This window comes from Fonsecaea erecta (genome assembly GCF_001651985.1).
Source record: "Fonsecaea erecta strain CBS 125763 chromosome Unknown Scaff14, whole genome shotgun sequence".
Lineage (NCBI taxonomy): Eukaryota > Fungi > Ascomycota > Eurotiomycetes > Chaetothyriales > Herpotrichiellaceae > Fonsecaea > Fonsecaea erecta.
The window spans coordinates 148-28,117 of NW_017387257.1; the positions used below are offsets into that span (position 1 = coordinate 148).

General features: G+C 52.6%; 9 protein-coding genes across 9 annotated transcripts; 4 read left to right on the forward strand and 5 right to left on the reverse strand.

Moving 5' to 3' along the window:
* Window positions 1-2,121: 2,121 nt before the first annotated feature.
* AYL99_11317 (hypothetical protein) lies at window positions 2,122-5,718 on the forward strand (the record flags this gene model as incomplete). The annotated part of the gene is made up of 3 exons (XM_018842823.1): window positions 2,122-2,298; window positions 2,355-5,451; window positions 5,588-5,718. 3 exons carry the CDS (start codon window positions 2,122-2,124, stop codon window positions 5,716-5,718), a joined length of 3,405 nt encoding a protein of 1,134 aa, XP_018687583.1.
* Window positions 5,719-6,375: 657 nt separating this feature from the next.
* Window positions 6,376-7,360, reverse strand: AYL99_11318 (hypothetical protein; the record flags this gene model as incomplete). Its single annotated transcript, XM_018842824.1, has 2 exons — window positions 6,376-7,142; window positions 7,303-7,360. The coding sequence occupies 2 exons, from the start codon at window positions 7,358-7,360 to the stop codon at window positions 6,376-6,378; spliced, it is 825 nt and encodes a 274-aa protein (XP_018687584.1).
* A 407-nt stretch (window positions 7,361-7,767) lies between these two features.
* On the reverse strand, window positions 7,768-12,432 carry AYL99_11319 (hypothetical protein; the record flags this gene model as incomplete). The annotated part of the gene is made up of 3 exons (XM_018842825.1): window positions 7,768-10,876; window positions 11,330-12,024; window positions 12,073-12,432. 3 exons carry the CDS (start codon window positions 12,430-12,432, stop codon window positions 7,768-7,770), a joined length of 4,164 nt encoding a protein of 1,387 aa, XP_018687585.1.
* Window positions 12,433-12,884: 452 nt separating this feature from the next.
* AYL99_11320 (hypothetical protein) lies at window positions 12,885-14,862 on the forward strand (the record flags this gene model as incomplete). The annotated part of the gene is made up of 3 exons (XM_018842826.1): window positions 12,885-12,974; window positions 13,032-13,408; window positions 13,455-14,862. The coding sequence occupies 3 exons, from the start codon at window positions 12,885-12,887 to the stop codon at window positions 14,860-14,862; spliced, it is 1,875 nt and encodes a 624-aa protein (XP_018687586.1).
* Window positions 14,863-15,522: 660 nt separating this feature from the next.
* On the forward strand, window positions 15,523-16,530 carry AYL99_11321 (hypothetical protein; the record flags this gene model as incomplete). The annotated part of the gene is made up of 1 exon (XM_018842827.1): window positions 15,523-16,530. The coding sequence occupies one exon, from the start codon at window positions 15,523-15,525 to the stop codon at window positions 16,528-16,530; it is 1,008 nt and encodes a 335-aa protein (XP_018687587.1).
* Window positions 16,531-17,500: 970 nt separating this feature from the next.
* AYL99_11322 (hypothetical protein) lies at window positions 17,501-19,248 on the forward strand (the record flags this gene model as incomplete). Its single annotated transcript, XM_018842828.1, has 2 exons — window positions 17,501-18,066; window positions 18,147-19,248. The coding sequence occupies 2 exons, from the start codon at window positions 17,501-17,503 to the stop codon at window positions 19,246-19,248; spliced, it is 1,668 nt and encodes a 555-aa protein (XP_018687588.1).
* A 1,088-nt stretch (window positions 19,249-20,336) lies between these two features.
* On the reverse strand, window positions 20,337-21,203 carry AYL99_11323 (hypothetical protein; the record flags this gene model as incomplete). Its single annotated transcript, XM_018842829.1, has 1 exon — window positions 20,337-21,203. The coding sequence occupies one exon, from the start codon at window positions 21,201-21,203 to the stop codon at window positions 20,337-20,339; it is 867 nt and encodes a 288-aa protein (XP_018687589.1).
* A 1,264-nt stretch (window positions 21,204-22,467) lies between these two features.
* On the reverse strand, window positions 22,468-26,017 carry AYL99_11324 (hypothetical protein; the record flags this gene model as incomplete). The annotated part of the gene is made up of 4 exons (XM_018842830.1): window positions 22,468-22,596; window positions 22,655-23,515; window positions 24,738-24,792; window positions 24,855-26,017. 4 exons carry the CDS (start codon window positions 26,015-26,017, stop codon window positions 22,468-22,470), a joined length of 2,208 nt encoding a protein of 735 aa, XP_018687590.1.
* A 586-nt stretch (window positions 26,018-26,603) lies between these two features.
* On the reverse strand, window positions 26,604-27,421 carry AYL99_11325 (hypothetical protein; the record flags this gene model as incomplete). The annotated part of the gene is made up of 4 exons (XM_018842831.1): window positions 26,604-27,085; window positions 27,135-27,230; window positions 27,282-27,319; window positions 27,375-27,421. 4 exons carry the CDS (start codon window positions 27,419-27,421, stop codon window positions 26,604-26,606), a joined length of 663 nt encoding a protein of 220 aa, XP_018687591.1.
* Between the last annotated feature and the right edge of the window lie 549 nt (window positions 27,422-27,970).

The window sequence follows — 27,970 nt, forward strand, 5'->3', positions numbered from 1 at the left end:
CTCTACGTTCGCGAAGTTATATATTACTAAGGCGGATTTAGTCTAAGGTCTCGAATTCGACTATATAATCGTTAATATTACTATCGGAAAAAGCGTAGACTTTCTAAATCTACTAAATCGATTAGTTATCGCTATTAGTCGCTCCCGCTATTATCAAAATATCGTTATAGATAAATAGAAAGTAGTTTACTCTAAAGCTCGCGTAGTCTATCGCGTTATAAGAGAATTTCTAACTTAGGAGTATATCGTCTTATAAATAACTCTCCGTAGGCTAAAATACGAGAATACGAATATTACTACCCGAATATAGTCGACTTTACTAATATTAGAACTCTCGACGCCGTTAGCGATTTGATCGAGTAAGGAGAAGAAGAGGAGATTATATAGGAAGGAGAATAGAATAATAACGAGACCTAAACCTACCTCCCGGTAGATAAGAACGTAGGGGTATAAATAAAAAACCTCCGAGAGATTAGTCTAGGAAAATAGATTACCGTCGATAACGAGATAGATATAGATAAGGAAAATAATAAATAGTGATATAAATAAGAATATAGAACGATAATATAAACAAGAGTAAGGAGATTAATATAAATAAGAATATGAAATCATAATATAATATAAAAGGTGGGACGATAGCTAAGAACGCATAAGAATACGCGTAAAAAGCCGGAGCTTTTTTCAGAGGGGATAGGTAGGTTATCACGCGTGTCTACACGTAACTGGCGCGCCTATACGTGACGAGCTAAGATAGGGAAGGTCTACCGAGGGCTACTTCTACCTCGCTATCCCACTTCCTTCCTTTAATAGACTCCGTCAGAGACAGCCCACCATAATAGTTAGCTAGATAGCTAGAGAACCGTGCTATTGCAGCCGTTCATCTCCACTAGTGTAGTGGATTCCTTGCTTCCTTCTTTTCTTCCATGTGATAGAAACCCACCACTCGAAGTCTCATCAATGGTAGATATTGGATCCACTAAATTGGATTCAACGTCGCTGAGTTCTCCCTCGCTTTTTGTTACGGTCTTTTTCCTGGTGCTCTCGTGAGCAGAAAGTAATTCAAGAAAAACTGAATGGTCCTGCCGCTTCCCAAAATCAGGACGACCAGAAACTGATGGAGGCTTATCGAGGCCCTCAATACTGCAAATGTCTCGATAGGGTATCATCCCTGCCACCTTTGCCTGCAGTTTAAGTTGAATTATCTGAGCCTGCGCCATCACCCAACACCAATAGGCACCATTAAACTTCACCAACCAGGCGTCGTTTCTTTTCGCATCTTCGTTTACGTTGCGAGCGCACTCTCTTGCGTCAGGCCCTGATGTCCAGAGTTGTCGATGGAATCTGTAACTATCTGATTCCGATGTACCTTGACGAAATGGGGAGTGTGCGACGTCGAGAACCATTCATCCTTGAGACGGTCAAATCCAGCACCGTCGATTTCAACGACTGCTGGTTCAGGAACTATAAAGTTGGTACTTGTGAAGGAAAGTCGGCATTCGCACCAAATCTGCTTTTCATTTAGCTTTTCTTACCACTCCAATCTCTACGATAAGGCATGAGTTGGCATTTGCTGAATCTCACGCACCGCTCTGTGTATTACTGTCAACAAGCGGGCTGACCAAAGGGGTATTCCGATGGAGAAGAGTGCCAAGGCTCAGGGAGGGTTCAGGGGGCCGAAGGAAACGGAAGGTGAGCCGAACCGCAGCAACCTGCGCATATGGGTGGCCAGATTTTAGCACCGAATATTATTAGGCATGACTGCACCTAACCAGCCCCTGCCCAAGTACCTAGGAAAGTATTAGCTCGGCGTAAAGCGGCTTGCTGGCGGCTTCACCATCCCCATCATCGCCCATAGCGTTTTCGGGCACCAAAAGGGAAAAGGGAAAAGGGAAAGGAAGCAAGACCGATCGCTCTCCAACGCACCCATCTCTTGACTCCATCTCCATCTCAATTCCCAACTCTACCTAATCCCCCATCACCTTCGTCGCTGTCCCCTTTACTACCGACGGACCCATTATCTCCTCTACGCACCATGTAATCTTTCCAAGTCAAGTGACACACCGGAGTTCCTCTCAATTATGTCCCGTGAGAGGGAATCAACGCCTGTCCAATAACGACGCCATGCAGTCATCGTCCGTTACAGGAGCCCAACGGCCGTCGCAGTCTCAGCGCCGACAACAAGATTTGCCCGACGCGATGTATGCTCAGGGCCAACCCTCGGCCGTGAATCCTACAACGAGCTCTGCCTCTCAAACGCGGTCATCATCTGGCTCAGGCCGCTCGCAAAGAAGTGCTAACGTGAGTGGCTTTTTTTCCCTACCCCAGATTTCTGCTCTGACGCAGGCATTGTGCAGCCCGACAAGCAAATATCGCAAATAGAGAAGAGCGTGACCCATCTACTCGTCGCCACGAAACAATTACTCGAGACTCTGACGCAATGGTCGCGCGGACAGGCGCAGGAAGAGGAGGTCTCCGATGTCTATGTTCGCCTGGGTTATGAATTCAATCTGGCATGCCGTGCCTTCAATTCAATAGGTGTCGAGACCTCCGACTTAGGCCCTGTCCCTGATCTCTTGCGAAATATCCTCGAGGACACTCTCAGCCAGCCCGCCTCTCCTCAGGCTCTTGACAACTACCTGCCTCGCATCCGGGACATAATTATAAACCTCCTACATGGCCTCAAGAGGAAGCAGAGCCGGCTACGTGGTCGAACTCCCAAGGAAGCCTCGGCAACAACGCAATCGAGACAGCCTTCGACTCCGGCAAGACAGCCTAGTATATCGACAACAGGAAGTAACGAGACTGGTTTGACGAACATGCTTGACGATGTACCCAGCGCTCCGACAAGTACACGTGCTCAATCGCCCACCCAAGGTGGCGCGACGACTGACCAGCCATGGATTGCTGCAAACACTTCGGCTGTGCAACAGACCGGCCGGTCATCCATAAACAGACATTCGATGCGAAGGGACGTTCCCTTGCAAATGCCTCAATCTGATTCGGGCTCGACAATGTCTTCGGGTACTCCGCAAAACCCTCCTAGTCTACCACCTTACCAGGATGTTGACCGCTCTCCTTCGGTCCCTCAGATCAATTTCCCGCATCCTCCCCCGCCGCCACCGAAGCAAGCAGATGCCCTGACAAGATTACAGCGTGGTGGAGATCTAGAGAGGCGGGCCTCGAGGAGATTTTCGGCCTACCAAATTCAAAAACATCTGGGTGCTTCTCCTAATGGTGTGCCGGTCATTCCTGCCGCCCAAAATTCCCCCATTCCCAACAGGGGGAAAGAAGTGCGCGAATCCATGACTGCTGTCCGGTCAAGAAGCTCCTACCAACAATCAAGATCGAAGTCTCTTCGTCAAGGAGATGTGTCGCCCAGCAGGAGTGGGACTGTCAAGGCGCCCCAGCGCATTTCGGAGGAGAGGGAGACACCGGTCCTTACTCTGCAGGAAGTGCCACCGATTAAACAGCCTGACGAATCTCTCAATTTTGATAGCCCGACGGTGAAGACCCCAGATGAGTATCTACCGGTACCGAAATCCGATTCTGGTAGTGGAGATAATTTGCTGATGGGAGCAACTATCAACGGCCCTCTCAGTCCGCCACCCGAAGAGTTGCAAGCAACAATATCGCTCGACTCACAAGTGGCGCCACCACTCCCCGATCACAAGGCATGCGTGGATACGGAACTAGTCAAGACGCCAGAGACAGTTCAACGAAGACTATCCGAGAACTATACGCCACCACGATCGCGGGTCACCCCATCAGAAGCTTCTCCACCACAAGGCAAGGAGCTGACCCTCTTCTTACAGTATAGAAGCAAAATTAAGAAATTTGTGCTTGCCGACGGTTACGACGAACTCACTCTTGCTAGATTGCAGCTCGCTTTTATTGAAAAGTTTGCCTGGAACACTCAGCATAACGGGATAGATCTCCCTGAGATTTATGTGCAAGATCCTGTCTCGGGGGTCAGGCATGAATTGGAAGACCTTTCGGATGTCAAGGACCGATGTGTACTCGTGCTGAATGTTGAAGCTCTAGACGAGGTCAAAAAGCACATTGACGAGGGCATGGGCGGCCTTCAGAGAACTCTAGATGGAGTCCGGTCATTGCTTGAAGGCCAGAGTACAATGATGCAGCGATTTGCAGATCGACAGCTCGAAACCTCCAAGGAGATGGCAAGAATGTCTGCTATTCCTGCGCAACATCCTTCACGAACTCCGACAATGGCTCCTGGAAAATTCACGGCTCCTCCGTCTTCCGAATCCAGTCTGCAAGAGATCCAGGATCTTCGTCGAGAGATTGCAGTGTTACGCCAAACGTATTCCACAATGTCATCCGACTTCACTGCAGCCATGAGCGACATCAAAGCTAAGGCTGCCAACGTCAAGGCTGTTGCTGCAGAGGCCGCCAATGCCACCTACAAAGGAGACGCCGGGCGCGCCCATATCAACGAGGGCAAAAAACAATTGTCTGACGACTCGGAGGCGCTTGTCAACCGTGTCGACGACCTTTCCGATATTGTCGAAGAACTGCGCAAGGATGTCGTGACAAGAGGTGTCAGGCCGCTCCCTCGGCAACTCGAGGATATCAGCAAGGAGATCAGTGCAGCTGCCAAACAACTCAGCAAGGTCAAGGACTTTGTCAGGCGCGAGAAGCCGATCTGGACCAAGATATGGGAACAAGAACTCCAAGTTGTCATGACGGAAAGAGACGATTTGACGCAGCAAGATGAGTTGATGAATGATCTTGATGGTGATCTCGAAGATATCACCAATGTCTTCAAGCTTGTCGAGGAAGCTACAAAGCAGCAGAATCTGCAGAGCACCAATAACGGCCGCCAAGCTTCAAAAAGCATTGCTTTCGACACGGATGTCGACCCCCACGAAGCCAAAAGTGGCATGCTAGATGAAGTTCGAGCTCTACAGCCGAACCACGAAAGCCGCCTTGAAGCGATAGAGAGGGCAGAAAAGGTTCGGCAGCGCGAATTGGAAAGTCGAAAGGTTGGCGAATTCCAACGTGAGGTTGAAAAGTTTGTGGAAGAAGGAAAATTGAAGAAGACGGGCGGCATGGATGAAGTGGAGCGTAGGAGGAAATTGAAAGATGAGCAGGCGAGGAGGGAGAATTGGGAGCGTCAACAAGCCAGAGCGGCTGAATTGGAGAGGAAACGGGCGGCTGATGCGGCGGCGGCAGCAGCAGCAGCAGCAGCAGAATCAACTGAGCCGAACGGTGCTACGCAGCAAAATCCGGAACAGGACGATTTGCAAGATGAAATAGCTGTCGAGGACGCAAAAGAGGAGGCTATCCATTCATCGAATGAAGCCACGCCGTCAGAGCCAGGCCCTGCGCCAACGATGGATGATGCTGTTGCTTCGTCTTCTGCAGAGGCACCGAAGCTGCCCGAGATTGGAGTTGACAAAGAAGGCGAAGGGGAAGGCGACAAGGGACTTGGTATGTCTTTTTTCCGTGATTCTATGAGTGAGACTGGTTGATGGCCTTTCTACCTTGTACTTCGACTACAATTTCTGATTGAACCTTGAGCATTTGTGGCGTGTGGTACTGATTTCTGCGATTCTGTATTTGATAGATTCCTCCTCTCCTACTGCCGACGTTGAAGCCGACAAGGACGTGAGTGACGACCACGAGCACGGGAAAGACAGACAGCAGGAGGACAAGTCGAGCGGGAATTGGTGGCAGCCCGCCGTGTTTTCCAGCTGAGAATTTGAAACATTTGATTGCAAGGACCAGCTTTTTCTCGTTGCATCTTTGCACCATCTAGCAGGCGTGGAGTGGTGGACATTCTTGTCGCGTGTGTTGATACAGTTTACCATAATTTGTTGATCCGGAATGATTTTAGTGTTCGGCCTTTTATGATGCTATCAAAGCGAATGAATGGATCTTGATTGCTGTTCAAGTTGTCTTGGTATGATCCTCAAAGCAGTGGCTGAGTTGTTGCTGACGACCGTCGAGTCGATGATGTCTCCGCGAACGAGATTCTGGTCTCGAGGTCTCAGGAGGTAAGACATGAGGAGACATCATCCCTTGTGACGGGGCATTTTTCGTATCCGGCGTTCTAGATTCCTAACCAAGAGATCGTAAATCGTCCAATTTGCTCATTTTGAGGATACCCCGTTGGTGGGCATGGTGGTTTAATAGTGCAGGGGTATTGATTGATTTGGAAAGTGGCCGGTGCTGTTTCCAGATCAGCCCATCAGCCAGCCGGCGTTGGACACTGTCGCGTAGCACGGCGACCTCTTCAGTGAATCGAGATACCCCTGGTCCCATAATGCCGCGTCGGGCCAGAGAACATCTAGAATGTCAGGAAGGAAGGCTGGTGAAGGGAAAAGATGAAAGGGGTGCGTTGGCATTCTTCTCTCATCCCCATATTTTCTCCTGGGCCAGCTGCACAGCCTCCTTCGCCCTGAGCTTGACTCCCTTACTCAGCGCCTCTTTGCTCAGCTTTTCAACGGGGCCCATGAACGCCCTGGCAGTGTCGAGGAGGAGGGCCGCCGCTTTCTGGGCATGTGCGTCGTCGTCACCATCCCTATGCTCGGACTTCGTGACGGCCTTCTGCTGGGCCGCGCCGAGCTGGCCGCCGAGCTCGTCCACCCACACGTCGAGGACATGCAGTCTCAGACCGTCGGGCACCTTGCGCTCGCGGGGACTTAGTGGCCAGGCCTCCAGGATTTGAAGCTGACTCCCCACCCGACTTTGCGGTGTTGGTGTCGGTGTCGATGCGTCCCCCGTGCTCGTCGTAGCCCAGCCAAGCGCGAGGCTGAACAATTCCCTCACGAACAATCGCACGAGGAGGAGTACCTTGTTCATGCGCCACTGATCGATGGAGGACCATTCTCGGGACACGGTCTCCCAGAACGCGGTTGCCCAAACGTCGAGCCACGGATGAGTCTGACCGTCTGACCCGGCCTCGTGGTCTTTTTCGTCCATGATCCTCAGCGTCCCGGCCAGTTCGGCGGCGAGCCGCTGCACCGAGAGGGCGCTCTTGCTGTCGTGCATGTACAGGCCGACGTAGAAGCCGCGCCAGAGTTGGAGGCATTCAGTTAGCGTCAGTGGCGACGACGAAGCATTCTGCTCGTTCAGGAATGCGATGACGGAGTTGAGACATGCACGTCGCCGGGATGCTTCTGTGGTGGGGGAGTCAGCACAAAAAAGAGGGCAGACTCCAACGCCATGTGATGGTGTAACTGCTTTGGTTTGGCAAAAAACAAAGATGGGGGTATGGCTTTGCATGCCCAGTTCCAGGACCCTTGCAGTCTCCCCCGAGAGAAAGGAAGGGTAACATACCACTACTGGCAAGATCTTTGACCGAAGGAATGGTCGACGCCTCGGCGGGCTGGGTCATGGCTATTGCGTAACTGGACGACTGAACGTGGAGAATGTTCTGTATGAAGACTGGTAGCAGGGATCGTATCGGTACCAATTGCAAGACTCGATACTCTGCAAGTCTCTTCTTGAATCCAATGTGATGTGTCTCATGGAAACAGGAATCCGACGTGATGAAAAAGTTGATCTTCAAGAGCGAATCGGAAGAGAGGAAGCCTTGGCGCTCCGGGACAAGGCTGCACAAGGCTGGAAGTTTCTCATATTCATCAACTCAATTTTTTATATGAAACCAAATTCCCATTTCTTATGCCGTAACCAGAAGGCGGAATTCTATCAGTCCCTCCTAAGGAAGCATCTATATGTACAAATAACAGAATTATCCACCAAAGACATTGTTAACCCATTACCCGTGTCCCATCTGCGTCGTTAATCCACACTATATGGCGATCTTGCACATTCCGAGTCTTCAAAGTCATCCACTTCTTCTTCCTGAGGCTCATCTTCTGTAAAGTACTTGGCAGACATGAAACTTCCCGATAATGCACGGTTGTATTCCGACGATGGCCGGCTCCCAGGGTGGCGAAGGTAGTCCATGTAATGCTTGCTGTTGGATTTCCCGGTCGAGGAATCCACACCACCACCACTGGTTCCCGGTCTCGAGGGAGACGGCGTGTGATCTTCTTCGTACGCAGATCTTCGTGTGTTGACGGGTGTCCTCTCTTCGTCGGAAAAGCTATGCAGCCCGTTCACCTGGTTCGTGGAATCGTTGCCTGCTGGTGACAGGGGTGGTGTCCAAGTTTTGGTCATATTCGTTTCAGACAAAGCGCGTTCTAGAGCGGCGGTCACGTCCGTGGCTCTCGGTGTACTAGGCCCCCAATGACCATTCATCTTGCCGTTGGCTCTTTGCGGGCTCGGCGATTGGGAAAGATGTCCATTCGTCCGTATAAACCCATTCTTTTCGTCTTCAAGTTCATGCTGATCAATGTTCGTGTGATTAGGGATCGGCTTTTCGTCTGCCGGTTCGACAAGAGTTTCGTCCTCATGTGGGGCTTGCTGATGGTCTTGCTCTTCAATTATTTCTTCTTTCACATTGACTTCTTCGGCGGATGGTGGAGATGATTGTCCGTTTTGACCAGGGTCGGGCTTGTCGTCGGGGATCTTTGGCTCGGTTTGAGCGTCTGCGGCCCTTGGGTTGCTCTTCGACGGATCGACTGCAGCAGGCGGAGGCGCTTTCTGTGACTTCGTATCGGTAGAGGTGTCGACCTTTACTATTTCGCTGGATCCCGGCTGTTTCGAGGCCTGATCCTCGACAGAACTGACCCTGGCTTCAGGTTTGGTCTTTTTCGGTACTTTTGCATTCTCGACAATCACAACCATCCAGACGCCGATCTTGTCGTCACTTCCCAGCAACGGTGTTGCAGAGATCCAGCAAGTTCTGCTCTGCCCAGCATCTTGAAGTTTGCTTCCACCGCGGGTTGCCATGCCATCTTTTCGATCTCCAGCTTCAATCAACAAGCTGATTTTGGCAGAAACGGGAGCACCCACGCTAAAGCTCTCCCTGAGTCCTTTCAACGTATTGGCGGAAGCAGCCACGTGTGACAGGAATGGGTGCTGAACGATATTGCCCAGGCGTCGCCGTAGGACCGAGGACACAAAGATGATTCGGAGAGAGGGCGCTGGCCTGATGAGCATGTAGCTATCGTAGACACCGGGCAGCTTTCCTGACAAGCCAGATCGGCCTGACTGACCCAGTTCCCAGGCTTTGTCCTCATCTTCACCAGACTCTCCGTCACCGTTCTCGGAACTCGCGTCGCCATCACTGAACACCCGTCGAGGAATTTTACGACTGCTTGAAACACTGCGTTCGTCGTCTTCCCTCGATGTCGAAGTAGACCTTCCATTAGAACGGACCACGATTGATTCCTCCAGATCGAACATTTCACTCAGATCTCGCAACTTCGCCAGTGCTTTCGGCTTTTCAAACCCTTGATGCCCTCCCTTAATTTCATTGCCACGCACTTGTCTTTCGCGCCTCTCCATCTCCCTCGTGGTCAGGTACCGTTTCAACCCCTCGAACCCCTTCCCCCGTTCGACTATCCCTGTGACGTCCACCTGAGCACCAATGTGATATTTGACATTGCCTTTATCGTCGTGAAGAGGAGCGATCATCAGTAGATTGATGAAAGCTCTGCCGTCTCTCCTGTAGTTCAACAGAGTCTCGCATATATCCTCGCCCCTCGAAATGCTCTCTCGCAGTCGTGCAACCGACTCTCTATTGGTTTTCGAGCCTTGCAAAAAGCGACAGTTTCGCCCGATGACGTCGTCCGGACCATATCCAGTTTGTCGGTAGAATTCTTCACTGGCGAAGATAATTGGATTGTCCTCCTGTTTCGGATCTGTGAGACAGAATACTTCTGATAATCCTCCTACCAAGTCCCTGGTGGTAGAACCTCGACTGCCCGTTATCTCGTCTATGAGGCACTCGGTTACCAGTTTGACCAGGTTGTACGTAACATACATGGGAAGGGCAGAGTCGACCATAACACGGAACGCGGCATTGCTCAGTTCCTCAAAAGCTCTGTCGAGGGTTGCCGCAATGGAGGATTTTACAATCAAAGCGCCACCATCGTCCGATGAGGGAGAAATTCCTTCAGCAACGGCATTCGCATACTCAACAGCTTTAATGGCCTTTTGCGTTTCGAGGTATCGTAGAAGAACCGGATGGTACTGCGGTCGATACCTGGTCAGAAAGGAAGTGAAGCGGGCCAGGTATTGGGGATCGCGAAGGAGAGTGTTGAGATGGCCGGAAGAAAAGAGCGACTCTGAAAGCAACTCGATTGAAGGTGGCCTGGGCCTGGAAGGTGCGGGAGGTGGGTGCAGGTCGAAATCTAGGGCAGAGGAAGACTCAGAATTGAAGATGGCTCCAGCATCCGCCTCGGACATGGTGCGTGTGCGTGGTAGAGAGGTTGACTTCGAGCCCGGTTCCGGTCCAGGGCTCCGGCGAGGACATTCTTTGCGAGATTGTCGAAACGGGGTAGATACTTTCAGGTCCAAGTCAGTGGATGTATGCGGGAGTTCTGGTCGGAGTACTGATTGATCTCGTCGTTTGATGATGGGGGCTTCACTAGTTTCTGGCGCTGGCTGTTGCTTGGGAACAATGGGCACCTCTTTGGTAGGGCTTGGCCTTGGTTTGGTGATCACTCGAGAGGGCTCCTTTACCACGCCATTGACAGTGTTCTTCTGAACTGACTGGCTAGGAGGGAGAGCTGCCGAGTTCGACTGCTCCGCGGTCTGCTTGCGAGATTTCTTAGATCGGCCGGAGCGAAGGCGGAGGCTTTGCTTGATTCGCTCCAGGTCCATGGCGTTGGAACCTGCGCGGCGGTGAAACCTGTCCAGCTTATCCAACGATGGACAGACCTTGTCGGAGATGATCAGGAACAACGGCCACAGAGATGTACCTTCTAGAGGATCGATGCCATCACGACTCGCAGCCGGCAGCCGGAAGGCGAAAAACCAGAGCTGCAGAGGTGGTGGTCTGAGGAGTCAGTAGCTTTTTACCTGCATCTCCGATTCGCGAAGGCAGGCCGATGACGAGGGAACAAGCTGTGCATGCCAGATGGCGATCTATTGCAGCCCGACACGATCCAGCGCATCAGCCATCTCAAAGGCGCCTCATGCAGGGAGAATCCATATTGGACCACGCTGCACGGCTCTGGCGCCCTCAAAAATAAGAGATGTGCGGGTCATACATTGGCACATTGCGAGGAATGGAAATGCTGCTCGTCATGACTTTGGGGCGCTAAACAAGTGTCATTGGCGGAATTGTCCGAAGCAGATACCAAAAAACAAGTACTCCATCCTTTGCGGTACACTGGCAGTGCCTAGGCAGGGATCCTAACAGTATTTGACAGGACCCAATAAAGCTCCCTGGTGTAAACACTACCTCAAGCCGAATATCTATCTCGTCTCTGTCGCGTCTCCTTCCTACAACTTCTTGCCATTTGCCCGAGATGGGGGATGTGCGTGGAAGCTCGGCGGGCCGCAACCGGGGCTAGGTAAAAACTTCCCGACTTGTTCCTGGTATTGCTTGTATTCCGGATACTTGCCTGCAGACAGCAGCTCTGTAAGCCAGGTACTGGACTGGAAAAGGATGAGGTAGGATGTTGCTCCAATCCCACTCCAGTTATACCAAGTTCCTGTGGCCAGACACGACCACAGGTATAATGTGACCCAGACGCCTTGTTCTGCTGCAAAATTTGGATGCCGTGAATACGCAAACAAGCCTTTGGTGAGGAAGCCTCGATCTAGGTCTGCTCGTTCCCAGCCGTGTGGCACTTTGGCTGTCTCGCGATACTGAGATTTGGCGGCATGATAATTCCACTGTTGCTGGTCTGCCATGTACGATATGGCAACCAAGGCCACCATGATAGCCGATGCGACAGTATCGACCATGTTCCAGGACTGGATGGGCCCATCGAAGGTTGCCAAACGTTCGGTCAGCAGCAGAATGTAGGCCGGAGTGGTGATGCAGACTAGCAGTAGAGATTGTGCTAGTGAGATGAATAGGATGTTGAAGAGGAACATCAAGGCAGGCCCGGCATATTCCTTGACGGTGGCCCAGCGGTAATCCTCACTGCCGATCGAATAGCCTCCTTTTCGGTAGTAATTGTAGGTCAATCGAATCTACCACACAATCAGCGCAGTTCACAAGGCAGTAATGTCAAATCCTACACTCCATAGTAAGCTAATGGCACAAAGGGCATCCAGTCTCTCTGTATGCACGCCAACAAGGTGGGCATAAACCGCATAGTGTAGGTTGTACACGAATGGAAGTATTGACCAGACCCGGTCTACTTGTGAGTAATTTTTGTTTACTTCGGAGACCAGGAGGAAGATGGGGGCCAGAGCAACCCCAAAGGCAATGGCGGTAATGAGCGGGTTCGTGTTGAGGTACAGCTGTTTCAGGGCTGCAGTGTTGGTGGTGGATGAAGAGAAGATGCTGGGGAGAGACACCAGCTGGTCGAGGTAGGGGGCGACTGTGTTGCTGTAGTCGGCACAGTCAACCAAGCTGAGGACGACGGGGAGAGCCATTGTGCAGCACTTGAAGGGCAATAGTGAGAAATTGTAGAGAGGAGAAAGGCACGAGGCAGAAGCGGATGATGGATGAAGCCTCAATCCAGCCCGACAGGAAAATTGTACTGACGCAATCATTATGGAAGCTCTAATTAGGGGCTCTGGGGCTACCAACGGGGATCATTGGAGGGTCAGTTAAGCTTTCCAGGTTGAGATCTCACAACCAAATGCCGCCTATTGCTCACCCTAAGGGTTTCCAGATCCAACCCCATCAGCACCTTGCCTAGGTGCGCTCTAGCGCCACTACTACTCCCACCACCTATCTGACCGAACGGATCATCTGGTGGCGCGTTCGCCCCGCAATCGCCATATTCTTTTCAGACGCGTCGCTTCGTTCCCTCTCTGCCTGTTCCCCTCCCTTCAACCAACAAATCCAGTGACTCGTCGATCGCCGAATATGACAATGAACCATGCCAGGCCAGAAGATCCTCTGCGTTGCAGAAAAACCGGCGATCGCCAAGGCGGTCGCCCAACACCTGGCAGGTGGCCGAGTCACAACGGTAAGCCAGTGCAACTCTTGAGCTCTCACTTGTGGCTAGTATCTCATGAACATCTAGCGCCCCGTCAACGGCAACCAATACGTCAAGAATTACGAGTTTGACTTCCACTTCCAACAATGGGGCAACTGCTCGGTGACCATGACCAGCGTGCTGGGTCATCTAACTGGCTTGGACTTTGACCCGAAGTACAAAGGTTGGAAATCTTGTCCTCCAGGCCAGCTGTTTGAAGCGGAAACAAAGATTACCATCGATCGAGACAAGCAATCCATTGCCGAAAACATTCAACGACAGGCTCGCTTTGCCAGAATTCTCTTTATTTGGACCGATTGTGACCGTGAAGGAGAGCACATCGGCGGCGAAGTACGGGACCAGGCCAAAAAAGGCAACCCAGGCATTGTCGTGAAGCGAGCCAAGTTCAGCAATACAGAAAGAGCGTGAGTGCCCCGCCTCCCTCTTGGTTGCTCAGCCTAACCACCCCAGCCATGTCATCCATGCGGCACATTCTCCCATTGATATGGACGAGCGTCAAGTCAGTGCAGTGGCCGCCAGGATCGAGCTTGACCTGCGGATAGGAGCCTCCTTTACTAGGCTACAGAGTCTTGAGCTCCAACGTTTGAGCGACAACCTTCAAGATCAAATCATTTCCTATGGTTCCTGCCAATTCCCCACCCTGGGTTTTGTGGTGGATCGGTACAATCGTGTCAGGAATTTCAAACTGGAGGCCTTCTGGTCGATCAAGCTAGTCCACGTGCGGAACAGGATCAAGGTCAATTTCAACTGGCAGAGGGTGCATCTCTTCGATCGGGCTGCAGTGACCATTATATTTGAGGCGTGTCTGGACGCAAAATACGCCAAGGTCACAAAGGTCCAGAAAAAGCCAACCTCGAAATGGAGGCCGCTCCCTTTGACCACTGTAGAGTTGCAAATGCAAGGCAGTCGCTTTCTTCGCATGACTAGTCAGCAAGTGATGTCGGTTGCAGAGAAGCTCTACCAAAAGGGTTTCATCAGCTATCCTCGAACCGAGACGGATCAGTTCCCACGCGAGTTCGACTTTAACGCCATAATTCAACGACAGACACGGGACAACAGTTGGGGACAATATGCCCAGCGACTCCTGGACGGAGATTTCCGGACTCCACGCTCGGGTCGCAACAACGACCAAGCTCACCCGCCAATCCACCCGGTCAACTATGTTGCGAGTGATGCTCTCGATTCCCAGGAAAAGAAAGTGTATGAGTTTGTCACACGAAGATTCTTGGCGTGTTGTTCAGAAGATGCCAAGGGAGAGGCGACCGACATTGAAATCCTCTGGGGCTCTGAGACGTTTCATACCCATGGTCTGCTGGTCCTGGAGAGGAATTATCTTGATGTCTACGTTTACGATAAGTGGGAAAGCAGCCAGCAGCTTCCTGAATTTACTCTCGGCGAGACGTTTGAGCCATCAGAGGCTAACATGTTGGATGGAAAGACCACCGCGCCAGGATATCTCACCGAACCGGAACTAATCGCTTTGATGGATGCGAATGGCATTGGGACAGACGCAACGATGGCCGAGCACATTGCTAAGATCAAGGATCGATCTTATGTCGACACGAGACGCTCTGGAGGCGGTAGAAATTCGGTCCAGGAATTCATTCCCACTACACTTGGTGTCGCCCTGATTGAAGGCTATGACAAGATGGGCCTCGACGTCAGTGTCAGCAAACCATTTCTGCGCAAGGAGATGGAGCTGAGAATGAAAGCGATCTGCGAGGGCCGGAAAAGTCGGACTGAGGTTGTCCAAGAAAGCTTGGAGAAGTACCGTGAAGTGTTTGTCAGGACACAAAGTGAGATCCAGGTTTTGAAGAACGCGGTGACGAAATACGTCGTCAATGGAGGGGCGGAGTGAAAGTATCACAGGAGATTCAAAGCACGCAAGTCAGCCTTGGCCAGCAAACCAGCTTCAGTCACCCACCGCATCTAGAGGTCCACCCGCATGACCACTGACTACTTGACATATGGAGTCTCAAGGAACCTCATGAGCCGTTGTCGCTGCCCCAGAATGTGCAAACGAGGCAGCAAACAGGCAATCAACGAATCGGAAGATTAGGCGCCACAGCTGCTTCCCCAATCTGACGAACGCCGTGACGCCAATGACGCACAAATGACGCCAGAGCAGTGGATCTGGCTGTGGCTGTTATTTCCAGATGCCCAATCACACAGGGTCAGCCACAGTTCCTGAGAACGCGCCCAAGATCTGGAATGCTTCGAGGCAAGAGCGATGCGTCGATCGTGATATCCTACTCGGGTGAATTGGGACCAAGTGAAAGAAAACGGCCAATAAGTGACGCAATCAGGCGACTTCCATGAGTTCTTTCATGCCTCGTGGGTGGAAGGATCGACCACAGATTCGTTCCGCCTATATAACTCAGGCATTCATGCCTCCTCGACTTCAACCTCTTTACTATCACCCAGAACGCTTACCTCCAGCCCGATATCGGTTGTACTTTTGCTTGTATCACCATTCAAACTCAGAACTGAACTCAACCTTCCTCAAACCCCAGCCACAATGTCGAATCTCATCAATAAGGCTAAGGATGCTTTGTCTGGCAACAAAAGCCATGACACCACCGCAACCCACACGTCTTCTGCATATGGCACTACTGGAACTGGCACCACGGGAGTTGGCCCTCATGACACTGTCACTGCCAACCGCATGGATCCCACCGTCGACAGCCGCACCGGGACGTCCACGGGCGCCGCTGGGCCACACACGTCTAACCTCGCCAATAAGCTCGACCCCCGTGTAGACTCTGACAGAGATCACCGTGCCAATCCACACAGCGCAGCTGGAGGATATGGCAATTCGGGCTATGGTACAACATCGACTACTACACCACACAGCACAGCTGGAGGTTATGGCAATCCAGGTCATACAACAACGACCACCGCTGGCCCTCACTCGTCCAATGTTGCCAACAAACTTGATCCTCGCGTGGACAGCGATGTCGATCACCGTGCCAATCCACACAGCGCAGCTGGAGGATACGGCAATCCGGGACATGGAACAACATCAACTACCACACCACATAGTGTCGTCGGGGGTCATAGCAGTTCAGCTCACGCAGCAACAACCACCACCGCTGGCCCTCACTCGTCCAATCTTACCAACAAACTTGATCCTCGCGTCGACAGCGATGTCGATCACCGCGCCAACCCTCACAGTACGGTTGGAGGTCATGGCAGTTCAGGATACGGAACGACAGCAACCACTACGGCTGGTCCTCATTCTTCCAACGTCGCAAACAAGCTTGACCCTCGTGTCGACAGCGACGCCGATCACCGCAACAACCCTGCTAGCCACGTTGGCGGCTATGGAGAGTCCCAAGGCACTTATGGCGGTGCTGGTGTGTCTTCAACCTCTGGATATGGCACGACCGGACATACAGGAGGAGTGACAGGTACCACGGGCACTACCGGTCATGGAACAACTGCTGGTACACACTCTGCACCCGTGCACGACAGCAAGCTCCTCAATAAGTTGGATCCTCGCGTGAAGACCGGCGGTGGATATTGAGAATGATATGTAGATGTCTGGACTGTGCCTCGTCGAGTCAACCGAAGACCTGCAGAAGGGTTACGTATTATCCTAAGAGGATATTCTTGGAGGATTTCAGCCACAAGAGTGGCTTCCTCACACGCATGTATTGATAGCACGCATCCTATACCCCTGTCTTTATCAGAAATGAAAAATCTTCCAAACTGTCCTGCGCATTTCTGTTGCCGCTCAGAATTAGGCCTGCCTGGGCATATTCCTCGTCGCCAAGGGCCTTAATTTACGGGTGATTTGCGTTGTGATGATGCTGGCTTCAATGTAGGTTTCATCCTACTATGGAACTTCGTCTCAGTGGCGATTCCGAGACCACAGACCAAACCTAGACCGGGCACAAGAGTTGCTGACCGTTGATTTGAGGATGCTCCAGCCCCCTTTCAAAGGCGTATCAAAGGAGGACGAGTGTGCTGAGCGACATGCATATTAAGTGGCTTGGTTGAACGAGGCCATTGGGTAACAGCAGCAGAAAGGGTGAATGACTAACTCGACACTCATCGCGGCTCTCGAGCCCTTTACCGTAACGGGGTCTACATCGGACTGTGGGTGCTGAGCACTGGCCCGATTTGCTGAGCTCAGCAGTCTCCAGGCTGATACCAGTGGAACCTGTGGCGAGCAGGGTCTGGAGATCCAGCACCATTGGGCGGTGTTGGTGCGAAGCTCCACCAAAGATGCGCCCCCGTAGCAGGAACGGAGAATGCCCTCCAGTGTCCAAACTAGGGATCCAACGCGATCGTCCAGCCCTTGGGATACGAACAATCAATCACCATGGGGCACCGCGCCACGCAGGTTTCATCTTCTTCTCTTATAATGCTGCCTGCCCTCACTGCGCCGCCCTTCGACCGTCATTCACTTGACGGTTGTGGCCTTCTGCCCTGAGTGCTCTGTTGCGACCCAGCTGCGTTCCTTGCCTACGCGGCTCTAATAGCCAGCCACAATGGCGACTCCTCCGACAGAATCAGAACCATTTCCTTCCTACGTCCCCGACGATGTCAACGATGTGTCTTTCAAAAGAGTTGGCAATAGCACAAGGGATCCAAGTCGGAGGCCCTCCATTGTCTCTCGCCTCTCGAAAGCCCCTTCCTCTATTCGGTCTCGCACACGAACGGGGTCCTTGACCATGTCCTTCCTCGAGAGCAACCCTCCTCTTGGGATGTGGCAGGCCACGGGCGAGATTGGCTCCAAAATTCCTACGTTGCCAGAAATCAGGAATGGCGCTTTCGCCGCCGAGGGGTGGACGCACGAGGGGCAGATGGAGCGGCGAGGGACGAACCCGCACGAAATTCATGCTCGGAGGGTGGCCAGGACAAGTTCTGCCAGCACGAGGACGAGGAAGAGCTCACTTGCGGCGAATGCACCGCCGGCCATTGCAGAAGAGAGGCACGAATTCTTTCCCAAAAGAGCGGCGACCATGGTGCAGGAACCGTTGTTTGAAGAGGCAGTGGCTCCTCGAGAACAGCAGCCGGCTCATGGCCAGCCCGAACAAATCCAGCAAGTTGACAGGTGAGTTCCTCGCTTCTCGATCTCCATTCTTATCACTCATACACATACACGGCTTCCAACTAACACACTATCGATTTTAGCTTGGAAAAACACACCGAGACTGCTGCAACGCAAGAGAGAGACTCCTCCATGACCCCTTCGAAAGCCACGAGTGAACCGCAAGCCGTACGGATTCAGAGTGGCCCGGACGAGACAGGCACATATCCCAATGGCTACCGCTTCCCCAAGAAACACACCTGGACCCAATCCAGCATGATTGGTCTGCGCGCGTTCTGGAAGTTTTTTCTGACTCCCTTCGGCTTCATTGTCACCATCTACGGCCTCAACATCGTGGGTTGGGGGGCCATGATCTTTTTTGTCCTCCTCAAGGCTGCTCCGGCCATGTGCCACCCGTCGTGCGACGCCGACAGCAGTGCTCGAAAGAAGTGGATCGAAATCGACTCGCAAGTCCTCAACGGCCTCTTCTGTGTGACCGCATTCGGTCTGTTGCCGTGGCGAGCACGAGATTTTTTTTATCTCATGCGATGGCGGATCGGCGGTAACGAACGCTTCCACCGCCGCCTCGCCGGCGTATATCGGGGATGGTACCGTCTCCCTGGCTCTGACAAGCTGGAGGAACATATCGGCCCTCCCCCAGTGTACAATAAAGACCATCCACGCACTCCAGAAGCGCCTCCGCCCTATACGGAAGAGGAAATTGCGAAAATGGAGGAAAACCCTGCCATCCCGATTCCTGCAACGTCCATGCCCGAGCCACCGCTCACGGGCATCCGCGCTCGTCCTTCAAAATCCTGGACCATCGATTTTGTCGTGTGGATGTACATCCTCAATACCTTTTTCCAGGTCCTACTTTGCGTGTGGATGTGGCACTGGAACCGGTTCACCCGACCCTCGTGGGGTACGGGTGTCTGGATCACGTTTGGCTGTCTAGTTGCGATTGCGGCTGGCGTGTGCGTCTTTATCGAAGGGTCGAAAGTCAAGAAAATCGAAGGTATTCCGGTGCAGGAGTACGACGTGCTCGAATCGATCGAGGACTTCCAGGAGAGAAAGGCCAAAGAAGATTCAAAAGAGGCTAAGAAGATGGCCCGGCACGAACACCATCGCCACTTCAGACACGGAGAGAGCCACAAGGTCATAAGGTCGGAGAAGTTGAAGGGGCATCAATGGTTCACCCGGCATTAGCATTTCGGATGGGCTGCATAAAAAAGAACAGAGAAACCCGAGCGCTGTTTGAGCATTCTGGTTCCTTGGGGCACTGGAGATATCTGGGGAAGTTTTTTGTTGCAAGCGCAAGCGCTTTGGGGATTTCGAAAAAAGTCCCTGACAGGTTGGGGCATTAATTGAAGGAAGGCTCTCGACGGAAAAGGGTGCGTTTCTGCAACACAATTCACCTGGCGGTCTTGTTGGTTGGCATGCGGTTGGGTGCAAGGCCGGCTCTCCGTCTCGCAACAAAGTCAAGGAGGATCTGTTTACCAGCGCTTAACTCTACGTAGAACCCCCCCTGGACGTGTAATCTTGCTAATAATCTATCGGTCGTCTTCCTCCTGCTGTCTTTTTCTGTCTCTCTTGCTTTGTTTCCTCTGCTTGCCGTGCTCTACTGTCTCTACTGTCTCTTTTTGTCATTCATTTCCTTTCTTCCTTCCTTCCTCCCCCAATCACTCAGCCTTCTGAGAGCACTAAATAAACATGTGCTTCACTTGGGGGCGGCACGTTTCCTGAGTATTGGGGTTCGAGACATTGGTAGCGGTAGCGGTAATGATAATGGTAACGCTCGGCATCCAGTCTTTGTGACGTGTTCTGCCGCGGGTGGTAGTCATCTGCCCCCCCCCCGCCCTTTCCTTTCGAGAGGCTGCGACAGGCAGGGAGCCGGAGACGATCTGGTCATACGCGAACGCGCACAGTTTCTGTGTATACGTCCCATCAAAGTACATAGATCCAGGTAGAGATGGTGATTGATCGATTGATTGGTCGATGGGCAGCGCAGCGCAGCATCGACCTGCCCTTCCGTGTGCATATAGGACCATGAAGCCTGTGTGCGTGCGTCTCGCCGCTGTTTATAGATGAGGACGACCCCAAGAGGTGCACCGCTCTAGGTTTCTTTCTGTCTGGCTTGGCCCAATCCAGTTGCTTTAGGCCCCCGAATGGGCAATAGAGTATTCTTCTGGTGGTGGCCTGCTGGGAGACTCAACAAAATTGGGGCTGGGGGCACATCCGAAGAAGGGCTGCTCTCGGTCATGGATTGGGCTCTTGTCTTGTCCGGATGACGATTTTCATCCGTTCTGCCGGGGCTTGACCTCCCCTTCCTGCATGATGTAGTACACAATGGTGCCGTCACCTCCGCCGCCGTCGCGAGCACGCATGCCGAAGAGCACCCTTTTAGTGTCCTTGTGTTCGTACACCGTTTCTGCGCGCTCACGACCAGTTCTGTCTGTTCTGGGTGAGGTCTTAGTTGAGGGCCCCTCAGTGGCCGTGTTGTCGAGTGGCGTTGAATTCCCGTTGACAATCTCATCCGCATTGCTGCTGCCACGCTTCCCTCTCTGATCCCCGCCGGTCTGGCTAGGATGAGACAGCCTGATGACCTCCCTCTCCGGCAACTGGTCGAAGACACCACACAGCCTCGCCAGGCTCCATTTCTCGCCCAGTGCCAGTGGCAGCACAAACTCCCTCTGTAAAGGGATCTCGGAGTCCTTGATCTTGTGCTTGATTAGGTACGTCTGCAGATCCGGATGCAGGTAGGCGTGCTGGGGTGGGAGGCCCGAGATGATGGGAACTACAATGCCGCCGCCAGGAGAGGCAGTGGTGGCCGCTGGCAGTGTCGAGGTGTTTCCATTCCCCTCTATGGTCGGGGTGGATGATCCTGACCCCGACAGTGACGGCGAGGGCGATCTTGACGACGGATTCGAATGCACGAATTTGATTCCGTCCAGGTCAACCAGCCCTGCAGTGACGGCGCTGTGGCTGGGATAGACGAGATGGAGTCTCAGATCGGTCCACTCGTGCTGGTGCTGCAGGTTGTGCAGGATGGCCACCGCCAGAGACTCCGAGGCGGATTTGGCGCCCGAGCGATCGATGAGTGTTGAGACGGCTGAGGCGGTGGGTGGCGTTGTCGATGGGGTGGTTGGGATCGAGGCAGCCATAATCTCACTGTATATACTCAGAATTTGGCGAGAGCTGTTTTCATGTCATTGTTGAAGTACGTATCGCCGTCACCACTTCCTTGCACGTTGTATGGGTAACATTGGAGTCGCCGTCGGAATTATTTTTTATATCGGCCCACCTTCCTCGCTTCCTTCGTGTCGTTTGCCCTTCAACCTCTCATTGCTCTTCCCACCTCTTCGAACAACTGCTCACTTCTGACCCTGTTTTCTCACAGAAAGTCCCAACAGTGCTGCTGATCGTCCAGAAACAGCTGCAACAACTCGGCAGTGCGTTCCCCGACCACTGTGCGCGCAAGAAGGGACTGAAGGAAGGCCAAGGCTCGTCCCAGACCCAAGATCATGGAGAAGAAGAGGATGGATAGGAGGATGGAAGCGCGCGTGGCCATCTGCCAGTCTTGCAGATTGTCAATTCAGTCTGTCATTGCTGTTGATGGGTAGTTTGTTGCGTCTTAGCTTTCTCGACGCTGTCTTGGTGAGGTGTTTTCTCGTCCAGCGAAGCATCCCTCGTCACCCAGACCAAGCGGGGAATATAACTAAATATTATTGCTGCCGAGCTGCGTCCTCCGTAGGAAACCAGAATCACACCACCAAACGTTCAGCTCTTCTCTTTGCCCTGTCGATGCACCATTAAACCGACGCCTACAGCATCACATGCGGCTTGTCATAATTCAAGACGTCTGTGAGGTCCATCGAGAAAATTTCTCCTCTTTTGGTCCTAATGTGTTGGCAACTTGGATCTTCCTCCTTACATGCCTCGGCCTCGCGCTATACTCCTCCCTAACCACCATGCACCCCTGCTGACCCACAAGTGGCTGGAATACCATGGTAGGTCTCGATCCCTCTTCAGGTCAGAGAGGAATGGAGTTTGGATCTAGACATGACAGGTCGTCAAATGGCACAGATGAATTTCACAATCCTCGAGAAGCCAGGTCTACAGCACATGAACCTCGATTGCACCAAAACAATACACCTCCTTCCAGGTCGTTAGACGGTCTCGTGAATGTAATTAGGATAATATCGTAGCAGCTTGGCTTCACAGATTCTCTGTGCTCCCTGTAGTGGTCCCCCTTCTGGACCTAGACGCCTTCAAGCCTTTTGTACATCATCATTAGATAGATATACACTCGTGCAGGGTATCTGAAATCAATCATCGCTGGCTTGGACACTGGCGCCTCCACCTCAGACAAACCCCTGGATTTTCTCGTAGCTCCCACAGCTCAATTTCTCTCAGCAAAGGCAGAGGTCAACTGTAAACTCCCACCACGAGTGCGTTGATCACATGGCCTTCCTTCCAGCCTTGCTCTACCAAGGTCAGCTTCTCGTCTAGGATCTTGCCAAGATATGCGATGCGGATCTTGGCCATGCTGGGGACCTGTGTGGCAAGTCAGTGAATAAATCGGCGCGCGCCAGTGGCTGAAGCTCTCACGTACGTCTGTTTCATCCCGGATTCTCTGCGCCAGTGCGCTGACCCTCTGGCTTTTGCCCAAGAGCACAACCACATCAGGGTCTCCACGGTCGCTGAGGCGACATCTGACCCTGACAGCGTCCTTGGGAACAGGAGCTTTGCCCTTAGCTTCTTTCACCTTTTCTTCATTAGAGGTATCTTTGCCGGCGTCGAGGGCCCCACCCTCTGCTGCCTCTAATTTCGCTGCGATAGCATCGATGTCACTAGTACCGGTGACAGTCTGGGAGTCCATGTCCGTGTTGTCCTCAACAACATCGATAGGATCTGAAATAACGGCTTGGGGTATTTTGTACAGGTTTCCGTGTTCATCATAGGCGCCCTCTTCGAGCTTCCCTGTCGGGAGGGTTACGGAGAGAGCATCCAGTATCCCCTGGGCGTCGGCCAAATCACCTTCATGCAGACATTGAATCACCTGCTTCAAGCCACTCCAGATCTCGGGAATCCCCGTGACACGGGTCTCGAAGAACTCATACCTCTCTCTCTGTAACTGAGAGTGTGTCCACGTCCTATCTTTGCTCCTCCACGCTTTGGGCGGCTGAAGGGGCAGGTTATAGTGATCTGCTAGAGACAATTGTCGGGGCGGCCGTGATCTCGTGTTCTGGTTGACCGAGTCTCTGGGACTGGACAGCGCCGACCGGGAAGTTTCACTCTGATGGAGGGACAGCCCCGAAGGCGCCCCGAAATTGCGCGAGTCTGGGTCGTGGGATGCACCGTTGATCGCCGTCTGGGATGTTATGGCCTGAGGAGAATGTCGGGTCTGAGGAGGGGCATGTGGGTGTCCATGATCTGGATCACGCGAGTCGGTCGGTCTCGACGAACAGCAACCCTATCGAGCGGACGTCAGTCATTGAGCGGTTTGACAGGCGGTAAGCGAGCATGGGAAAGTCGCGGGAGCAAGAGAGGTTGCAATACCATGGTGCAAGTCAATTCATATCTGGCCCTGGCCCCGTCGTCATCAAATGATCTGTCTTGTCGAGGTGAGAATGCTAAGTGTCATCTGCGGCCAATTTCACATGAAGAGGCGTAATGGAACAGCGACATGCAACGAGTAAGTGAGAAGACGCGAAGCCGCAAACGAGCGCGCGGCCGGCAGCAAGCAGGTTCAAGATTCTAGAACGCAGACGCCATCAATACAGATGAAGAGAGGGGGGGATAATAGTATTTGTACGGAGACTGTGGTGGCCAGACGCATGAGTGACTGACTGACTATTCAGTCAAGCGAGTTTGACCTGGTGTGTGCGGCAAATGGGATGGGTGGCCATAAAGGCATGACGAGCCCTTACAAGGATAAGCGTTCAAGGAGTATTGAAACGGCCTTGCAGTTAACCCTCGTAGGCACTCGGGCCTGGAAGTGGGCAGCGTGGGGAAGGCGTCGAACCTGGCCCAGAACCACACTACCTAGAGTTAAAGCCCCCGGCAGCCTAGAAGTCCATTGGTGGATGGGGCTAGTGAAGCCTATAACCAACCAGTGAACCTCCAGTGGCCTTCCCCCTCGCCCCCCAAAAATAATCCCAGTGCCCGTAGCCACTGTACCAGTGGCTCTCTTCCCACCCCAAACTAAACAGGCCTGCTGCCTCGGTGTGTCGCCTCGTTCCTCATCATGCATCACGCTGGGCCTAAGGGCAGTAATTGTCATCATGCCGCGTCTTTCTTGCGAACTAACTAAAGAGCCATGTGCATCCTCCCCCCCTTCAGCTTCGCAAAGTTCCGCAAAAAATCAAGCTTCCTCCTCTCTGCAGTCTCACATGCCTGTTCCTGATGTCAAGCGACTGACTTGTGGAGGGAGAAGCAGACGATACCAAAAGATAAATGGATTAAGATTCCTCCTCTCCCAGCAGCAATAAGAATGCGCCATGTTACCTGGACCCGGCTACGTCTTCAAGTTCGTGATCTGGCCATTATCAAAAATCTATCCATCCAGCGACAAGGAGACAACGAGACACCCCCGGCAATATGATCATCTACAAATGTAAAGTATACACAAGAAAAGCCATGTTGGATCCTCCTCAGTGAGCAGTGTATCACCGGAACTCAACTGACGGACAGACACCCATCCTCCAGACGCCAGGCTGTCCCTCGTGCTTCAGTTCGAGCTGTTGATACCTGTTGCTCCAGCATTAGTCACAATATACCGTCAAAACAAAGGACACCAGTCGCAAACTCACTTTTCGCTCTTGGAATGGAAGTAGATGCCACTCACTCTCCCCTCGATCTGATTGAAGCAGATATAGTAGAACCCTTCAAAGCTGGCACCCTGAATGGATTTCAACTTGTAGTCGGGAACCAGGAAATGCTCCTTCCATCTCATGAAAATGTAGTCTTGCTGCCACCAGTTCTCGTGGTTCATGGGATATACAAAATTGATGTTGCGCTTGGCGTGCAGACTGAGCGGCCTCCATGCAGGAAACCGAGCCCAGTGCGTGAGGTCGGTCTTGTCGCTCGCGCCCCATGTGGGATCCCGGGTCCTGAAGCTATACTTCTGGTTGGGTCCGCCGATGATTTCGCCGGTGAAGAAGGTTGTCAGGGTTGGATGATCCGGCGTCAGGCCACAGATCTGAAGATATCCCGACATGCTGCACTGTTCGATGTCCACGGTCAAAATCGTCACTTCGACGTTGTAGATCTGCCGGTCCGACTGCTGGGTGCCCTTGAACTTGGAATAGGGCTGGAACGTGGCCGATGGATATTGCGGTCGAAGCCGCCGATGTGAAAAGTCCCATTCCCTCAAGTCGTTGGTCGACCAGTCTAGTTCTTGGTCGATCGCCGGGTGGCCGGGAGGATCCCCGGATCGAGGAAAGCCTCCAGTTCGGTCGCTCACAGACGATATCGGCGCCGACGGCGGCGATGTGCCCTGCTCACACTCGTCGCGTTCTGGTACTGTCTCATGCGCCGTGGCTCTCATGACAGATATAACTTGTCGGGTCTGGCCGTGCGATATGACGGGTATGGTGGTTGCCGCATCAAATCGACCTGTCTCTCTCATGCCATCGCTCTCATCGCGCTCGCTTGAGCCCATGTCATCATCAATACCATCGATCATAGCTGTCTCGCCGGCGGCCTCGGCATGAAGCTTCTCATCGAAACTTGGCAGGGTGGTATATAAAGTCTCCTCTTGCATCTGGGCCATGCCGGCAGCGGTGTTGTTGCTGACGGGTCGCCGGTCGAGAACAACTCCGCCATCAAGGGTCAGCGGCGCGATTAGACGCCTTGTGGCCTCGTTCCCATCATTCTCTGGCGGTGGAGTCAACGGAGCAGGGCACGCGACATTGGGTTGATTTATCTCAGTGTCGTGGGGTTCGAACGAGGTATCGGGCGCATGGGTTGGCATTGAAAGCTGAGAGAGCGGAAGGTTATCATATGGAGAGAAGGATGATGGAAAATGGGGCGCAGTGGTGAGAAAAGAGGCACCGAAGGGATGGGATGGCCTAGGAAATCGCAGGACGAAGAAATCCAAACCGGGTTCGTCAGAGCACGAGATACATGAGAGGAGAATGATGAGATGGACGGAGAACACTGGACGGGTGGATGGCAGCGGGAATCTAGTCGATTGGAGATGCATTCGCTCACTGCCCATCATGACCCAATTTTCGTTGAACTAAAAAACTCCCGCCCCGGCTTTCGGAGGTACCTCGTCTTTTGCGGGGTACAACTGGTGAAGCCGTGGGTGTTGCAGAACAACCATTGTCACCATTCTCCTGGGATTTCTTGACCCTGCCGGTTTTCTTTGCGACAGATACTCATTCGCTCAACGCATCCCCAACGTCCAGAGGTGATGATCGTCAGCGCTCGGCGTTCTTATACACAGCCAATGGCTTGCGACAGCCACCAACCGACACCATGTCCGAGTAGTGTGTGTATCATGTCCTCTTCCAGATCAAGACTTCTTTCCCGGTCAGATACCAAAGACATCTGCTTCAATTGACACTGATGCACGACTGGCTGCGATGGGAGGATCCAGGGCCCGTCAGGTGTTGAAGGTACAGGCGACAGACAAGGTTGATTCTAGATTGGTTTAATCTGCGGTTCATTTGCTTAGCATGTCTTTCGTTCACTCCTGGATCGCAGCTTGCCTTGAAGTGAAGAGATATCAGAGAGAACACAAGCGCTTTGAGATCCTGCACCAGGTAGTAGAAGACCCGCAGTCCTTCTGGATCGGCCGAGTCCGTCACGTCCCCCAGAGAGCCGATCTTTGCAGTCTGCGCAAGGTCAGCCAAGTCGCAGTGAATGTAGAAAGTCTCGCCAACCTCAAATTGAATGTGCTCGTTTCCCAACCTGATCTCAAGCTCTTGTCTTCCATCTTTGTTCTTTTGTGGCCACCGGGAGTCATCTTCTTTCATGATCTCACTGTCTTTGATGATGCGTTTGATTTCTGCAACGAGGAGAGAGCTGACACACACTGGACGCATGTCAGGAGCCGTACACTATGTCGAGGGAGCAATACACACTCTCTTTGCGAATAAGGGAGTCATTGCGATAGTTAGAATTGTTCGCATATCTCGCTGTTGCACTTCGACCGTCCCCGATCACTCTGAAGTCAAATTCTGTCCAAATGTCAGCGGAAGACACGCCGGGGAGACCTGGGCTCTTCACACCTAGAAATTCATGGCCAAATCTGCCGGAATGACCAGAGCTTCGCATGGTTAGTTCCCTTCTAAAGAAATGCAATCAATGGAACACATCCGTACTAGTATCGCACGTAGAAGGGCTCATTTATGTCCTTCAAGTTCGCCATCCTGGAAGCAGTCGTTCGTTATAGTAGAAGCTCAATGGCTGGTAGAACCAAGTGTAGACGACGTTGTGCGATGGTCCTCGAGCATCGATCTTGCGTCCAACGATTGAGTCGAGGCTGCGCATCTCGAAAACCGCTGCCAAGGGAAATGAAATCGACTATGCACATGCCACTGGCCTATTCGGGTAGTCCAGTGACGCTGCTCTGTGATCCTGTACCAGGGGCTCATAAGAGTTTAGCGCCTTGGCACTAGCTGCGACGCCCTTCTCGGCGCCTCTTAAGGCAGCGCTCTGATCCCTTTAGTCTTCCGGAATCCCTGACCGGCCGGGGAGTAGCGAGACAATACTTGACCTTCGCATTTGAGTTGCCGCTGGTTTCCTCCAACCTGGTTCGGTAGACATAGTGGCTGATGTGCATGCTTTTCGATATATGTTCTGAGGCTCTGTGATCTAAGAGATCGAGTCCAATTCGCTAAGTTTTGTTGCACTGTCGTAACCGTTTCGACGAATCTACTTGTCTTGAGACACCGAAGGCTTGTGGCCAGCAGCTGGG